This window comes from Oculina patagonica, chromosome 14 (assembly GCF_052425735.1).
Source record: "Oculina patagonica isolate OP01 chromosome 14, crgOcupat, whole genome shotgun sequence".
In the NCBI taxonomy this organism is placed as follows: Eukaryota; Metazoa; Cnidaria; class Anthozoa; order Scleractinia; family Oculinidae; genus Oculina; species Oculina patagonica.
The window spans coordinates 4,987,543-5,005,159 of record NC_135771.1 but is presented as its reverse complement, the minus strand read 5'-3'; the positions used below and the strand labels follow the sequence as shown (position 1 = coordinate 5,005,159).

At 39.6% G+C, this 17,617-nt stretch overlaps 2 protein-coding genes and 1 long non-coding RNA gene across 28 annotated transcripts in view; 2 read left to right on the top strand and 1 right to left on the bottom strand.

Annotated features, from left to right (window-relative positions):
* The window catches only part of LOC144638083 (uncharacterized), an 85,027-nt gene that overhangs the window by 22,431 nt on the left and 44,979 nt on the right, over positions 1-17,617 (top strand). For 23 of the 26 annotated variants that reach the window (XM_078497190.1, XM_078497188.1, XM_078497191.1 and 20 more), the window contains 17 exons: positions 1-93; positions 660-824; positions 1,643-1,675; positions 1,853-2,134; positions 2,636-2,803; positions 4,525-4,557; positions 5,018-5,299; positions 6,094-6,252; positions 6,456-6,500; positions 7,068-7,100; positions 10,098-10,379; positions 11,108-11,278; positions 11,838-11,870; positions 12,827-13,108; positions 13,387-13,554; positions 14,021-14,053; positions 14,339-14,620. The exon at positions 1-93 is cut by the window's left edge and continues 189 nt beyond it. In XM_078497190.1, coding sequence (XP_078353316.1) covers positions 1-93; positions 660-824; positions 1,643-1,675; positions 1,853-2,134; positions 2,636-2,803; positions 4,525-4,557; positions 5,018-5,299; positions 6,094-6,252; positions 6,456-6,500; positions 7,068-7,100; positions 10,098-10,379; positions 11,108-11,278; positions 11,838-11,870; positions 12,827-13,108; positions 13,387-13,554; positions 14,021-14,053; positions 14,339-14,620 — 2,544 coding nt within the window. The remainder of the gene's footprint in view (positions 94-659; positions 825-1,642; positions 1,676-1,852; positions 2,135-2,635; positions 2,804-4,524; positions 4,558-5,017; positions 5,300-6,093; positions 6,253-6,455; positions 6,501-7,067; positions 7,101-10,097; positions 10,380-11,107; positions 11,279-11,837; positions 11,871-12,826; positions 13,109-13,386; positions 13,555-14,020; positions 14,054-14,338; positions 14,621-17,617) is intronic. The other 3 variants (XM_078497204.1, XM_078497203.1, XM_078497194.1) reach the window with 3 other exon arrangements.
* On the bottom strand, positions 8,082-9,567 carry LOC144638399 (uncharacterized). The gene is made up of 2 exons (XR_013567930.1): positions 9,371-9,567; positions 8,082-8,168 (listed from the first exon to the last, which is right to left on the bottom strand). It is a non-coding gene; the product is annotated as an uncharacterized LOC144638399 (long non-coding RNA).
* Positions 14,792-17,495, top strand: LOC144638932 (uncharacterized). Its single transcript, XM_078498213.1, has 2 exons — positions 14,792-14,829; positions 15,317-17,495. The coding sequence occupies exons 1-2, from the start codon at positions 14,792-14,794 to the stop codon at positions 17,370-17,372; spliced, it is 2,094 nt and encodes a 697-aa protein (XP_078354339.1). The 3' UTR covers positions 17,373-17,495.

Below are 17,617 nucleotides of genomic sequence, written 5' to 3'. Positions count from 1 at the left end.
ACGCTTATCGAACATATGCCAAATATGGAAGATATAACAGATGTAGGAATGGAAAGGGAGGGCCTTGGGCAAATGATGTCTACGTTCTGAAAGGTTTGTTTGAAAGGAGAGAGAAGTTCTTTGTTTCTTTGTGTGGCAAAGGCTTTTGATACTGAAAAACCCTCTAATAAAGTACAAGCTGCCTTTTTAAAGCCTCGTAGAACCCATAAAACACGTTAATGTTTAACATCTTTCCTCTGCAGCTAACGAAACATGTTTCATATAAAATAGCACAATTGAGCGATCGAATTTTTACAATATTAACTATCGCATTTGCCAAGTATGAAATGTAGCATTGTTTGATGAAAAGATCGAGGAGTCCCATGAACATGTATTAAGGCTTACATAAGCTTACATGACTTAATCAATTACCTTTACAGCCGAGTATGAGCTTTCCTATCCTGAAAATGCGTAAACACATGTATAAGCTTATATAGCTCAAACAATCGTTTATAAAATAGAAATCTTGTTTTTACCCCAAGTCAATGACGGCTTAGCTGGCAGAGAAGACCTCTAATTAAATGAACAAAAACAAGTTACCTCTCCTGACTCATTTTTTTAACATATGTCATCAGTTTTACATGTAGGATAACTTTTGTCAACTCTATTTTTATTCTCAGGTACATGTCGCAAACGTACCACTCAGAACTTTTGCTGTGTGTTCCCGTTCATCTATCGTGGAAGACGGTACAACCGATGTACCAGAGCTGGGTCCAAACGTCCTTGGTGTGCTACTACTCCAAATTATGATGCGGATAAGTTGTATGGTTATTGTGGAAGAAAAGGTAAAGCAAAAGAACTCATTGCCTTTCGAACCTTTCAAATCGCCATCCTGTTATATTAACACGAACTGTTTTTCCTCTTTCTATTTTCTATATATATATGCCACTCAGATATGTCTAGGACTGAACGCAAATGAGATGCACGTTCTTCATGACACGCCTCACAAAGTGTCCTCATTAATAAAAGTTCACCAAAACTTATCAAAATCTGTCAAATATGAAGTAATATGGAAATGTCAAATAACAGAGTCAAACATGAAGTACCGGTACTCATTAAACAATACTTGCGTTCAATTCTGGACATATAAAGTGCTGCCACTGAGACTCTCAAATGTGATTCGATAATGAAATTGTGTTATGGAGTAATGTAAAATTCAAGAAAAGTGTGGAGAAATACAAGTACCATTATTAAAACAAGACGTCGCTTCGGGTGACCACAACAAGCTATTCTACCGAGATCGCATTGAACTATGATCAAAGCGCTGTCACTTATATCCTAGAATGACGTCACTAGTCCCAGTCTCCGGTTCTCTCGGTCGTGCGAAAATTAAACCCAACTTTAAAAATTCATAAAAAGTCGCGGTTTTAACCAAACACAAACATTTTTTGTGGCATATTGATCAGTGTATTAGAGGGATTTTATCCGGTAAAAAAAATTGGGGTTAAGTACACCAGCTGTGACAACCCCAGCGAAAATTAAATTTTCCATAAACGATGATGCTTACTTTCTAAAATTTTTGTCCCTCCTATTTTTTAGCATGGTTGTGATCCGTTTCTTTCATTATAAGCAATGCATATAATTTCTATTTTCTGTTTTACAGTCCGCACGATAAGACTCACACCACCTTTGAGACGTAAGTACCAATAAATTCCACTACAAAAGTTATCGCTGTCTTGCATCTTATTAAGGAAATATTACATGTGATAAATGACATTTTTGACATTTCACAGTTATGGAAATGTGTAATTAAATTGCTTAACATTACATCATCATTACATCATCATAATTTTTCACTGAATTTCTTTTTCAGTGCAGAGGATTGGCTGCTTTAAAGATACATCACGTAGAGCCATCCCGCAACTAGATGGGAAAAGTCCCCTGTTAAGAGGAAACTACCAACGTAGAAGAAAAGCCATTGAAAAATGTGCCTATGTAGCCATAAGGCGTGGTTACTCAGTGTTTGGTGTCCAAAATGGCGGCTGGTGTGCATCAGGACCGCGGGCGCAAAGAACGTTTGCAAAGTATGGACGATCAAACAGATGTAGGAATGGAAAAGGAGGACCATGGGCAAATGATGTCTACAGGGTGTCAGGTTTGGTTGAACTGCATGCTTAACTATTGAAAATAGGTCTGTATAACCAAGGTTTAAGGTCGAGCAGGACCCATGCAATTATTTATAGAGTAAGCACGAACTGCGACAACTGAAGTCAGCAACAAACGGAATATACCTGAGAATTTTTTCTTTCAGTTCTTTGCACAAATTATTACACGTTATTGTTCTCAGCTTTGTGTCCCGTGCGCTGGAACAAATGCAATTTTTAATAATTAGATTTACAGCTTTGAATACAGCACATGGTGCTTACGTTGTTCTAAACATTGACTCGAAAGGTCTTCGGAAGCCTTTAAACCTACAATTTTGTGCAATTTGGTCGGTGCTTGCCGGTTAGCTGGATTTAGCCAGGGTTTGTAAACCAGTCAGAAATGAAGGAATATTTTGAATGAAGAATAAAACTTTTTATTAAAGCAGCAAGATGTCAACGAAAGAACAAATCGTTAAATCTAAGAAAGAATTTCTCCCATATTCTTTTATCAGGCAAATGCAGACAGCGTACTACACGTGGCAACTGCTGTGTGTTCCCATTCACATATCGCAGGCGTCGATATAACAGTTGTGCTAAAACACGGCGTGGACGATTCTGGTGTCCAATCACACCAGATTATCCAAAGAGCAAACACTGGGGGTACTGCAGGGGAAAACGAGGTAGGTAGTATTTAACTGTTTTGTAATGTCAATGTAGTGTTCTTTTGTTTCCTTAAAGGGGCAGTATCATGAGCTCCACTGAAAAGTCAAAGGTCAAAAGAAATATTTACATTAATGGAAACCCGCTCTCCTCCGCAGAGGATCCTTAAGTGGGGGTAGGCGAAAAACACGGGGGGAGGAAGGCGAAAAGCACGAAAAATGAAAAATAGGGGGAGCGCGGGGAACAACGGGAAGGGCGAACATTTACCCTTCCCAGTGTCTCCGCGCGCTTTTGTTTCGATTCTCTCCAGGCTCCGCGCGCTTACTTTTCACCTCTCCCCATTTCCCAGCCCGTACGAAACACGAAAGAGGCCTCTGCGAAGGAGAGAGATGGAAACCTAAAAATAATGGTCTAGCTTTGCTAAAAATGACTATAACAGTCCACTAAAGTAACAAAAGAAGTATTATCATGAGTTATACAGGCATAAGATTTCAATTAAAAATTGAAAACGTCTGGCAGACGTTTTCAAACTCTGTCCATGTGTCTTGGATAAATCGGTAAAAACTTATTACCCTTTGTATGATAAGTGGTGACTTGGATTCAAGTGAAAATAAGTGGAGAAGTGGTCGCAAGTCAAATACTCGGAAAAAAGATTTTCCGAGTTCTCCAACGGGAGTCGAACCCATGACCTTCCAGAATACCGGTTGGACGCTCTAACTGTCCAAATGATAAATGTGAATATATGATAAGTGGTGACTTGGATTAAAGTGAAAATAAGTGGATAATATATATGACCTCGGTCACCATGAGTCTCCCATAGCTCAGTGGTTAGAGCGTCCAACCGGTATTCTGGAAGGTCATGGGTTCGACTCCCGTTGGGGAACTCGGAAAATCTTTTTTCCAAGTATTTGACTTGCGACCACTTCTCACCTTATTACACTTTCCTCTCCTTTGAATGATTCACTAAATATCTTCACCTTGGTGTTCTAGACGCTTCTCTCGAATGAGCGAAGCTATTAAGTCATAGTTTTAGCTGCGTTATGGCCACAAATACATCAAAGCAAAATCCCCACGATACTTTCCCTTTAATTTAAATGTTTTCAACATTTCTTCAACATTCTACATTCTACATTTAATATGTTGGTAAAAAGTCCATACGGATATCACACCAACGTCTAAAAATAAGTAAAAATACAATTTGTTTGTTGTCATACAACTCATTGCAAAATGCATCATTAACTAATATTGTTTCTGTGCTTGCGATGAAGAACGTGGGATTTTGTGCTGTAACTATCCTTCCCAGTCAAACAAGAAACCAAGATTTTTTTTGCCTTCAGTCTGTTCGCATGATTTCGTTTAGTATACTTCAAACACCCACATTGCGGCTAAAATATATCCATCATGTGCTTGTTCGCAAGACCAACTTTTTTCAGATCTAAATCATTCAAAAGTTACTGTGATGTTGAACAGACAAACAAGGCATAAATTATATTCAAGCCACTGTCGCTGGGTCTTGGGATTATGTACTTTGAGTATGAAAATGGAAAAATCATCCATTGTTTTTGTGGGTAGCTGGATGTAAGAGCCTTGTTCTCATTTTCATATCTCACTTTTGAAACAATATTGAAACCATTTGATTTAGCTGCTTTTAAATGAAGTTTACAATAGTTAACGAAATGTTGAACATATGTAGTTGTGATTGTTTGACTAATGGCCTTGATAAACTTTGTTTGTTTGTCAGCTCCAGCAACAAGAGTCACGAGTGGAGTTGTGAGTAAGTAATTGTACAGGTTTTAGTTGACCAGTTTACACATTTCTGAGGTGTCACGGATTTTAACCAAACTTAGGCATAGCAAATGACCATCAAATTCGTGTAAATATATAAAATAGCCTCTTTAAACGGTGAAGAAATATTTAAATAACACACCAAATGCAAAAGAAGGTATGGATTGCCAAAAGTGGCGAAGATTGAAAGGGATTGTGATCTGGGTTTTTGAAATGTGGTCCGGCCAACAGTTTTCAAAGTTCATCTTGTCTGCTTGTTACTTTAAATTATAACGCCCAGGAGACACATTTGGCTGCAATGAAGCTATGGTTTTGTCATTTAGTATCATAGAATTAATTTCTTTGCAAACATTTCGAATATTTGAGAAAATTTAATAACATAAAATTAACTTTTCCGTGACACAATCCCTTTAGCATTGAACTCATTGAGACTGCACTTTCAATTTTAGTGCGATCCCGAGGCTGTTACAGAGATACAGGTCGCCGAGCCATTCCACAAATGGATGGCAGAAGTATCCTTGTCAAGGGCTACTATCGGAGAAGAAAAGATGCCATCATAAAATGTGCTTTAGAAGCTGCAAAGCGTCGTTACAGAGCCTTCGCAGTCCAGCATCAAGGATGGTGCGCTACAGGTCCAAGGGCTCACTTGACCTACAGGAAGTATGGACGATACAATCGATGCAGGAACGGCAAAGGAGGACCGTGGGCAAATGACGTGTACTTTTTATCTGGTAGGTTTACATTTAGTTATACAGCTTTTTCAATTACCGTCAGATCAAAGCTTAAAGCATAAAGACAAGACCAAATAGTGGTCTGGGTATTCACTGAAATTTGCGTATTGTTCTATAGGAAAGGTTTAAGTTTGTTTTTTTGCACGTGAAGAATTCAGGAGGCCTTTTTCTGTAGGCTACTTTCGCTGTTGAGTAGCTTTGAGTTTTGAAAAGTCTTTAAAAATTCAGTGAGACTTAAAGAACCTTGTTTCCACATGTCTGCCGAGAAAGAAAACGTTCCAATTATTTCGCGTTTGTCGTGTCATTGTTATCTTTAAGTATTGTTGCTTTTTTCTTCTATCCATGCTACCAATCGGTCTTGTCTTTAAGCTTTGGTTGGACACCGTTAATTGAAATAGCCGTATGCACAGGCTATAAGTTACTTATTGCAACATAATTCCTGGTGAAATACTTGAGGAGGCTATAATACTGCTATAATAATTACACTTCGTTAAACCTGCTACTGGGGCGTAGTTGAACCATGTATCAAAATCAGGTTTTTTCTGTTTTTTAAAGTGAATTTGTATCATAATTATGTTACAAAACATACATCGTTTGACGTGTTTTTGTTTTTATTTTTTTATCATTACAATTACAAGCACATGTATAAAATGTACAATTATATGAATTACGTGTTTTGCTTCTTATTGTTTAATAATTTCAAATGCAATTAAATTAATTTTATGAATGTACAATGTACTTCGTATGCAATAAATATCTTAATAGCAATAAAAGAATTTCATATTGTTTCTTAGGTTCGTGCAGAAAAAGGGTCACAAATGGTTACTGCTGCAGGTTCCCGTTCATCTACAAAGGCCGTCGGTACAACAGTTGTACAAGGACCCGTCACAATCGACCATGGTGCGCTCTCACACCCAACTTTGACAGAGACAAGAAGTGGGGCAACTGTGCTGGTAAGCAGGGTTGGGTGGGATAAGAATTTATCCTTATGGTAGGGTTGGGTAGGGTGGGAAATCTGACCAATGATGAAAAGGTGCATGTTTTTTCCCCTTAAAATACAATTAAATCTGAGAAATGTGTAGTAATATGTCAAGAGAAATCCTTTTTAACAATTTCATTTACCTCATGTCAGTTTACTAACATTTCATCATATTAGGTGGACGTCCCAGACCAATACGACCTGTTGTCCCTTCGAGCAGAGGTTAGTACCACATCAATTATTCATACATGTAAATTGCTGTTACATTTTGTATTTGCACCATACACTCTTTATATACCCTGCAATTCAGGAAATAAGCCCCCAAAAGTAATCTCCTCATACCTCAGATGCAGAAGCCTATGGACTTATGTTGAAATAAAAAACTTGGCCAAAAATATATGTCATCGTTCTAGCCATGCATTTTAGTTGAAAAAATAAGTTATACACCATGAGCAAGTTCTAGTATGTGCATCTCTAAATTACGTGAGATCCGGCAAATAGTTTTGCAATAGTCCTCCATACATCGTGTGGCCCTCTTTTTTTTAAATGTCTCTTATACTAAATTAATTATATAAGAGTTGTCTCAAGAACTGTTGGAGAACCCTTTTAGACTTGAAAAGTCAGTGATATATACAATACCATCAGTTTTACAACTCTTTAAGAAACGGAAAGTAATAACCCAGTGAGTGGCATAGGAGTCTAATGATGGCGATCCAATGAAAGCAAATATGTGGCTTGTTAGAAAATGATAACGTTTGAAAATTAACATTGCTTTTGTTTGTTTTTCAGGCAAAGTGATTCGCGTCACAGTGGGTTTATTGGGTAAGTAAAGCAAAATTTATTGAACTTTCAACTGTCGGACTGACTGCTCTTCATACCTTTTTAGGTTCATATTTATGGTTTTATTCTTTTGAAAAGATTCAACCTCTGTTATAAATGGCGTTTCGAGAACAAAGACCTTTTTTAAATCAAATGTTACCATTTTCGTGTCAGAGCAGGATACAGAGCATCTGAATTCAAAGCTTGTAAAAGAAATTCAATTTACCTACAATTTCTCTTGAACTATCTGTGACTATCAACCCATCTGCAACTTACCTTACAGAGAAAATATATTTGGCATTGCCTGAAAGTGTTTAGTTACGGTTAACAAATTTTTTCACCATAGTGGAATGTTCGCCTGTTGCTGCACAGGGGGCGGAGCATTTCGAAACGTCAAGGGGGGGGGGGGGGGGGGGGGGCAATTTCTAATTTCCCTTCCAATTTTCAGAAATGTCGTAAACAGCCCGGCACAGTTATCAGATTTGATAACCACGGCCAAAACAAACCATTAGCCAATCAACCCCCAAGTTTGAGCTCATGTGACATGTTATCATGGCAACAGTTCTCATTTTAATATGGCGGCCATTTCAAGAAAGCTTGTTCATACGGCTCTCAGTTAAATGCGATTCAAATTGTACACTAAATTAAAGATAAAAAAGTCTAGATTTGAATTTTCTCTTGGCCGCATGCATTTACGTTTAAATTCTTGTCGAAAATAACAGACAAAGCATATTTAGATTAGGTCATCGAACGCGCGCGGTCTTAGATCTTAGGTCTTAGGTTTCCGGACATCCGGAGTTTATTAGCTTTTATCGTATTCCCCTTGCTTGTAAAAAAGTATTTCTCCAAATTTGTTGAGACTTTTGAATTTGTCCAAGTGTACTAGTACATCAATATAACAGTGAATGCCTTTATTTGAAGCAATTTCATCACCAACGCTGCTAATATTTATTAACTACGACAAGAACGAAACCGATACAAAGGTAGAGAAATAAAAGATGCGTTGTTTATTGAGTTCATACTCAGAACTTCTTCGTCTCAGTGCCTTCGGCGGTCAGTTGCTTCGATGATCTGTGGAATAAAGAAATATTTGGGTTAATAAGCGTGACAAGATGAAAGAGAAAAATATACCGTCTACCGCAGTCACGCGCTTCGAATTTACATAACAATTGTTCGGAGCCGATATGTTGAAGATTGAAAAGTAGATGTGTATTACTCGCTCTGATAGCGTGTTGCGCGAAGAATAAGTTGAATAGATCTGTTACTCGTTCTTTATATGTTGATGTGTATTACAGATGTGTATTACTCGCTCTGATAGCGTGTTGCGCGAAGAATAAGTTGAATAGATCTGTTACTCGTTCTTTATATGTTGATGTGTATTACAGATGTGTATTACTCGTTCTGAAAGCGTGTATAACAGACAAAATAAAGCCCGCTCATTACAAATTCAAAGACTTTGTGACTACGTGCCGCGATAACAATTGCTCATAATACTTCGCTAATTTCACTGTCTACCACTAAACGACTGTAGACGGTACCACTTCACCCTCTAAACATAAGCAGTAAAGAAACAAACGAACGATTTTCTAGATCTGTATGCAAAATGAAAGAGATAAATATACCGTCTACCGCAGTAACGCAGTTCATGATATTACATAACAATTGTTCGAAGGATATGTCCAAGATTGGAAAGTAGATGTGTAGTACTCGTTCTGAAAGCGTGTTGCGCGATGGTTAAGTCGAATAAACAGATAAATGTGTATTACTCGTTCTGTAAGCGGGTTGCGCGAAGGATAGGGCGAACTGAAAGCGTGTTTAACAAACAAAATAAAGCCCGCTCAAATTCCATTGCGCATACAGCGGCCATAAATTCAAAGACTTGGTGACTGCGTGCCGCGATAGTGTTTCTCATACTTCGCTGATTTCACTGTCAACCACAAAAGGACTACGGACGGTAGCACTAAGCCCTCCAAACATAAGCAGTAAAGAAACAAACGAACGATTTTCTGTATGTGAAAATCCATTATTTAGCCATTTAAGTCTACTCATTCTATAGAACGTACACTAGAAACACAAACAATTAAACATGGCGGTCAGTAGAGGAATCAGAGAGCAAATCACAAAACCATAGTGCCCTCGTACAATTCTTTGTGCCCTCGGATGAGCAAGCGATAAATCGAAAGAAAAATAACTGAAGAACACACCATATTTTCTACGTGTTCCACAAAAATGCGCAACTGACTTAAAATTGACGGCAAAGAATATAAACATACCTGGAATGAACTGTCATCCTCGAGCGATCTCTTCAAATCGTCAAACAAATACCCGCACAACTCACCACCGACGCTCGCCATTTTATGCACTTTTGAAGTTCATCTTTCTCTCAAGGTCATCGCGTAGAACTATGGGTAGAACACACGAACACAACCGAAAAATAGACGAACAAACGAGATGTCCTCCGAAATCTCACCGAGTTGCAAAATGGCGCCATGTTGTGACGTCACGAGGTTATCAAATCTGATAACTGTGCGGGACTGGTAAACATTATCCGGTGTGTCTGTAATCGATTTGTGACAACGCATAACTAGGCAGTTCAGACGATCCTGCTTCGTGGTGCTTTTTGGATTGTTCTTTAGACGTCGGAGGGTGGAAAATGTACGCTCTTAAGTCCACAGGCAATAACAAATACAACCTTAACAAATTGCTGACCTCTCCTAGTAGCATTTTGGGGTGGAATGAGTTTCGTTGAAAGTCATACACCATATTATCCTGCCAAGCATGATCCTGATTAAATGATTTGTAACTTGACAAACCAATTTTATACTGCGCTAATGATACTTTCAGCACTGAAATGTGAGGGGCTGACCCCCCCCCCCCACAATTTTTTGTTTGAGGAGCTACAGCCCCCCTCCCCCCTTCCCCATTGCTCCGCCGCTTATGTGGTGAAGAGGCACATCTTACCTTGTAAAAAGCTCATCTGTTAGTTTCTTTTCTCCCTAGCGAAGGGACTGGGATGCTTCAGAGATACTGGAAGACGAGCCATATCAACCATGGAAGGCAGAAGTCGTCTTCTTAAAGGACACTACCGCCGAAGACGATATGCAATTAAGAAATGTGCTCTGGCTGCAAAGAGGCGAGGCTATAGCGTGTTCGCGGTACAACATCAGGGTTGGTGTGCATCGGCGAGACATGCGTACCGAACATATAGCAGATACGGGAGATCTAACAGATGTAGGAGAGGCAAGGGAGGACCTTGGGCCAATGATGTCTACGTTCTGAGAGGTATAAAAACTGCTTGGCCCTTGATGTTTTATTGTAGGGAATTTGTGTGTTGTTTTCTCTGGAAGACAGTTTTCTCACGGTGGCTCTCTTCCTTTCTGCGAGTTGCTGGGAGATCTGAAAAAGTGATGGACTGCAACTACTGATAAAAAGAGTTAAATAGGTTGTAAAATATATCAAATTAACTTAAATTTTAGGAGCATTGTCACGGTGTATGAGTCAATTTTTCAAATTAAAGGAAACCTCAGAATAATAGTTTTCAAACATAGAAAAACAGAAAAGGAGTAGTAAAAACGAGAAAATAACTAAGATCGGTTTTGACTGACGAAGATTAATTAAGACAAATTACAAATGACAATGCAAGCCTGAAAAAAACTTGCTAGTTTTTTCGAGATGCGTTGTCCATGACGTAGCTCCTTCATCACCCTTCCTGAACTCTTCAGCCCTAGCGCCACCCTAACCCCACCCCCAACTCCGCTCTCCAGTGATGAAACCTCACATTACAATTGTGAGAGGAAGGTTGCTATTTACTCGACATTTAATCGGGGAGGGGAGGCAAAAAAGAAAGTGCAAACCTTTCCAACGCATTTGTTGGTGGTTGGAGCATTCCATCTTGGGGGGGAGAGGGGTAAAAATACTTTTATTTCATTCATGTTGTGAAAACCACAGTAACGTGAAGACATATTTAGTAACCCTTTATCTTTAGCCTCTTGTTAATCCCTTGTCTACAGGATCATGCCGCGCACGAACAACTCGCGGTGAATGCTGTGTGTTCCCGTTCATTTATCGCGGCAGACGATACACTCGCTGCACCACAGTTAGATCCAAGGGACGACCATGGTGTGCGGTTACTCCAAGCTATGACGCGGATAAACTGTGGGGTTACTGTCCAGGAGGAAGGGGTAAGGAGTAAATAATCATAATTACTTAAGTTGCTGTGATCAAAATGTTATAATTATTTAAATCATCATAAATAAATTATCATATTTATACAATTGTGATGACCCTTTTTCACATTAATTATTTACTTGTTTTCTACACGTGTTTTAATCACTCACACTGTGACCTAAAGAACGACTTCTTGTTTTATCAACATTCAGTATTGATTCCCTTACAAGTATATGATATATTATAAAAGAAATGTCACATTCATGCATTATAATTAACAATTATTCCACGAGCGCGCGTTGGATATGAGATGGTAGATAGACAACGAGGCGCGTAGCGCCGAGTTGGCTATAACGATCTCATATCCAACAAGCGCGAGTGGAATAATTGTTTTATTAAGAACGCCCAAAGAATTGCATTATTTGAGTTCCCCAGCTATTTTAGTTGACGCGTATCGGCTACCATATTTGTGGTCAATGAGCTCATATACCATTGCCTGTTAACCAATCGAAACGCAGGAATTGCAATATAACATTGCTAGTTTTTAATAATGCTTTATATTTTCCTTTACAGCTCCTATTATCAGAGTCACGCTGTCAGTCACACGTAAGTTATACCATAAAGACCGTCCCTGTCGTTTTCGCGGCTTTGCCGCTTATCTGTTTGATCCAAAACGTTAAACTGTCTGTGAGCTAAATTCTGCCATCCTTCCCTAGCCTGTTATTTACCCACGTTCACCCATTTTGCAAATCTGCCGATTGTTCTTTGCACTCTTCTTGACTTCAATTTCAAAGGGAAAAATAAGTTGGCAAAAAACAACTTTATGACTGATGAGAGAAACTGAGAAAGCCACCCTGATTGATCTACGTTTTTTAACAGTATACAGGTCAGAATGTGTCAGCTAGTTTACGGCAATGCTATATGCAAGCAGGTTACCATTGCCAAGTGACACCCTTGCATTTTTTCATTTTTTTTTAAGAATTCCGTGACCATGATTCAGCAAGTTATATCCACATTTCTCATTTTGAATTTGCAATACGTTAAAATATGCTTAAAACGATAATCGTAGCACTCAGCTGTCCATACGAATTTGCTTGTTTCATGTCTTTCTTAAAACCACAAGTCTTAGAAACAGCGTTTTATGTCATGATCTATATCCCGAGTGAATGGTCACTTATCACGTAAGAAGTCATTTTTATCAGTAGAACTATTATAATAGAGCGGTTTTCACTTGATTGTCGAAAGTTAATTGCGTTTGCTTTGGTTTTGCATTACTACGCTTAGTGATTGGCTTAAAAATCTCGCGCCACTTTCTCAGCCAATCAGGAGTAAAACCAAAACCAATCGTGACTCGCTCGCGCACATTTCCCGCGCTTTGTGCCAGCTACATGTATTTGCTTCGAGTTTTGATTGGTTTACTGGATTGTCTGTGTTCTTTGTGATTGGCTAGAGTGATTACTTTGGTTTTGGTTTTACGACACTCAATTGAAAACTGCTCTAGTCGAGTTTTTTTGTAATAGTTACACTAACAATGCACTTCTTTTTCCTAATCAATAATTTAGTCCAGAGAGTCGGTTGTTTCAAAGACACAGGTCGTCGAGCCATTCCGCAACTGGACGGAAGAAGTATTCTTCTAAGGGGAAGCTACCGACATCGTAAATACGCCATAAAGAAATGCGCCCTAGATGCAGCCAGGCGTGGTTACAAATTCATAGGAGTCCAACATGGCGGCTGGTGTGCATCAGGACCGCGGGCTCATAGAACCTTTGCAAAATATGGTCGGTCAAACAGATGCCGAAGAGGCAAAGGAGGACCATGGGCCAATGATGTCTACAGGATTTCAGGTGAGTTTTTTTGGAAAGATCTGCTCAAATAGTGGTTTGAAAGGAATAGGCGTTTGGCATGTCACAACCCTGAACCGTAAAATTTCAAAAAGAAAATTTGAACAAAAAAGAACGTGAAGTGGTGAATTTTGAAGTTTGTTTCGTTCCCCAAAATTGTAACAAAAAAGTTTGGCATACAGCTGCTTAACAAATATTCAATTCGTGTATGAACAAGCTTGCAGGGGACACATTTAACTTTACGAGAAAACATGTTTTTTACAATGTCGTTTTCCTTCTAGGAAAGTGTCGTTATCGCACTACAAAGGGCTACTGCTGTTCGTTGCCATTCGTGTATCGCGGGCGTCGATACAACAGTTGCGCCAGGATGAAAAACGGAAGGACCTGGTGCCCAATTACTCCGGACTACAACAGGAGAAAACTATGGGGGTACTGCAGGGGAGGACGACGTAAGTGTAATTATTTTGGAAGACTTTGTAAAATTAATGTTTTAATAAAATTTCAGCAACTGATCGCAACTGAGAGAACCATTTCAATAGCCGTTGAACCTTTTGTGTATATAGCGTTGCCACCTGAAAACGAAGAATTAAGGCAGAAAATCGCAAGGTAATCAAATATCTACATGATATTGAAGTCTTAATTAAAGAGGGCGTTGACTAAGTCTTGAGAATATCTTGGAAGTCGTGTGAAGAGGAATGTAGGCGATAATGTATACGCTGTGATTTTTAAACGAAATTTCAATTATCCAAATGATGCATCACTGATTATTAACCACAAGTCAAATATTAAACATCGGAAATCACTAATAAAATATGTTCGTGAACTCAGAAGTCCTGCTATTGTTTGATAATACAGAGGTTATATATCTGTTTACCCTCACTTAACCAAGATATGACATTAATTTTATTTCAACAGCTCGACCGATCCGAGTCACACCTGGTGTCGTAAGTAAGTAGACTCTTTTTGTGCAACTCTTTGGAAGTAAAGGGTTAATTACAGCTTAAAAGTTCTGTTTGATTACACTGTTCTTGCTTGTTTATGTTGGGATAAAAAATACTAAGAAACTCAGCCCAGTCCCTAGGCGTTCTCGGCTCAAGGGAGTCTGGGCTCCATCGTGAGCGGTGACGTCGCCGAAGAGCTCCCGCCCCAGGCTTTGCGCGGTCACCGAAACAAGAGAGAACACCTAGGGACTAGGCTGTAAGAAACTGACATTATTTGTTTTATCCTTTTCAGTCAAGTCCGTTGGATGCTGGCGAGACACTGGTCGCCGAGCCATTCCACAAATGGATGGTAAAGACGTGCTCGTCCGGGGCTACTACCGACGACGAAGAGACGCCATCTTTAAGTGTTATGCTGTAGCAGCGAGACGTGGTTACAGAGCCTTTGCTGTACAACATCAGGGATGGTGCGCTACAGGTCCGAGAGCTCACTTAACCTACAGGAAGTATGGTCGATCCAATCGATGTAGGAACGGAAAAGGAGGTCCTTGGGCTAATGACGTGTATTTCATATCTGGTAAGTCAGTGTAACTTGGTATGTACTTGATATTTTGTTGTAGTATTGTTTTTTAGGACGTGCGACTGGATTTGACTTGATTTTGACATGGCATGAAATGAAATGAAATGATATGACGTGACGTGACGTGACTAAACGTGTTTTTAGGACAAAGTGTTAGCGTGTTTTAGCATGTTTTTAGGACGCGTGGCTAAACTTGATTGCACGTGGTATGTCATGACATAACATGATATAACGTGACGTGACGTGACATGGCGTGAAGTTACATGACGTGACATGAAGTCAAATTACTTGACTTTTTTAGGACGCGCGTGTGACTGGACTTGACTTTACGTGGCATGTTATCACATGCCACGTAGCTATAGGAATTTTTGTATTTTTATATTAATTGTAAGTTTTTAGCTTTAGGAATTTTTCTTTTTGTCTTTTATATCAAATTGTATTTTTTTATGTTAGCTATAAGAATTTTTGTCTTTTATATTAATTGTAAATTTTTAGCTATAGGATTTTTTTCTTTTTGTCTTCTATATCAAATTGTAATTTTTCTATATTTAGTTAGTATTAACAGGTGAAGAGCCATGTAGTATGGATATACTGTTAATAAACCATTATTATTATTATTATTATTATTATTATTATTATTATTATTATTATTATTATTATTATTATTATTATTATTATTATTATTATTATAAGGAGGCTCAACACAGACTTTGTCGACCCTCGAACCATTGAGCCATTTCTAGCCAACAGGCTCATCCCTCTAGACAAAGGCGAAGGCGCTGTCCGCCCCATCGGTGTTGGTGAAGTCATCAGGAGAGTGATTGGGAAATGTGTCATGAAGGTGACCAAACAAGATGTGATCGAGGCTAGTGGTTCGCTACAAGTCTGCGCAGGCCTCAAGAGTGGAAGCGAAGCCGCAGTCCACGCCATACACTCTATATTCGAAGCTGATGAGACGGATGCTGTACTCCTGATTGACGCATCAAATGCATTCAATGCACTAAACAGAGCTGCTGCCCTCCACGATATTAGAGTACTCTGCCCACCTATTGCAACGTACGCTATCAATACGTATCGAGAACCAGCAAGATTATTCATAATCGGAGGGAAAGAGATCAAGTCTGCAGAGGGTACAACGCAAGGAGATCCTCTAGCGATGGGAATTTACGCCATCAGTCTACAACCTCTGATTACTCGTTTGGGGATTTCGAACGATTTGAAGCAGTGCTGGTTTGCCGATGACGCGAGTGGTGCAGGTTCATTGGAAGATATCAAGCGATGGTGGGATGTGCTGACTGAGGCAGGACCCGATTTGGGGTACTACCCTAACGCCAAAAAGTGCTGGCTTATTACGAAACCCGACAAGAAGGACCATGCTAAAGCTATCTTCGAGGGGACTGCGATAAACATCTCTACGCAGGGACAAAAACATCTAGGCGCCGCTCTGGGCTCTCGAGCTTATCTCGAAGAGTATGTCGATGGAAAGGTTGAGGAGTGGGTGAGCCAGGTGGTAAAGCTAGCCGAGTATGCCACATCAAACCCACAGGCGTGCTATGCGGCATTCACCTTCGGACTACGCCACCGCTGGACATATTTTCTCAGAACACTTCCTGATATAGAAGATCTATTAGAGCCCCTGGAGCGTGCTATTGCAGATGTACTAATACCATCAATCACTGATCACCACTGCACAAAAGAAGAGAGGGACCTAGTGGCACTTCCAGTGCGGCTAGGGGGGCTTGGACTTATTAATCCAAGCCAGGATGCAGCGTCCCAATTCAAGGTGTCAACCAAGATCACAGCGCCCCTAGTCGAGAAAATAATCGCACAGGATCATGAAACACCGGCTGATACTGCTGTCAAGACACTACAGCAGTGCGTGCGAAGAGAAACCAACGAAGCGCTTCAGACTAGGCTTGGCAATGTCAGGGAGTCTCTACCTCAGAAGACACAACGAGCCATTGATCTCGCAACCGAGAAAGGTGCTTCTAACTGGCTCACGGTCCTCCCATTAAAGGACATGGGCTACAACCTGAATAAAGGCGAGTTCCGAGATGCTGTAAAGCTCAGGTACGACTGGGAAATTGACGACAAGCCGACAGTGTGCGTATGCGGTGACGCCTTTACAATCGATCATGCAATGATTTGTAGGAGAGGCGGATTCATAATTCAGCGCCATAATGAACTCCGTGACCTCGAGGCTGACTTGCTTAAGATGGTCTGTAATGATGTCGAAATAGAGCCCGTCCTTCAAGAGCTGACTGGAGAGAGGCTACCAAGCGGCGCTAACACAACGCCAGATGCTCGCCTAGATATACATGCCCGGGGGTTTTGGGAGAAGCAGAGATCCGCGTTCTTTGATGTGAGGGTGTGTCACCCCAACGCGGATTCCTACAAGGACCAAACCCCCAAGCAGATATACCGTAACCATGAGAATGAGAAGAAGAGGGCTTACGCAGACAGGGTTCTTCAAGTAGAACAGGGAACTTTCACTCCATTGGTGTTTACATCCACCGGAGGAATGGGCGAGGAGTGCAAGAGGTATCACAGTAGGCTTGCAGAATTAATCGCCGCAAAGAAAGGGGAGGATTACGCAACAACGGTGTCTTGGATCAGATCAAAAGTCTCATTTGCGATCCTCCGATCCGCCTTAATTTGCCTAAGGGGATCAAGAACTGTAAAGAGAAACAGGAACATTGACATTTATGATATGGACTTTCAAGTAGAGAATTCTCGTACTGCAATTTAGATCGAATATTTTTTTTTTTAATATATAGTTCTTCTTTTATTATTGCTCTCGAAGTCGCTTTTACTATTTTTCTACTTTTTTAAAGACACTGTTTTTATTATTATGTAAATAATATGTTTATATATAAAGTTCTTATTCGAATAGTCAAATCATTGTAATTCTTTTAGAAATTGGTTAATAAAGTCTTTATTTATTTTAAAAAAATTATTATTATTATTATATTATTATTATTATGATGTGCGTGA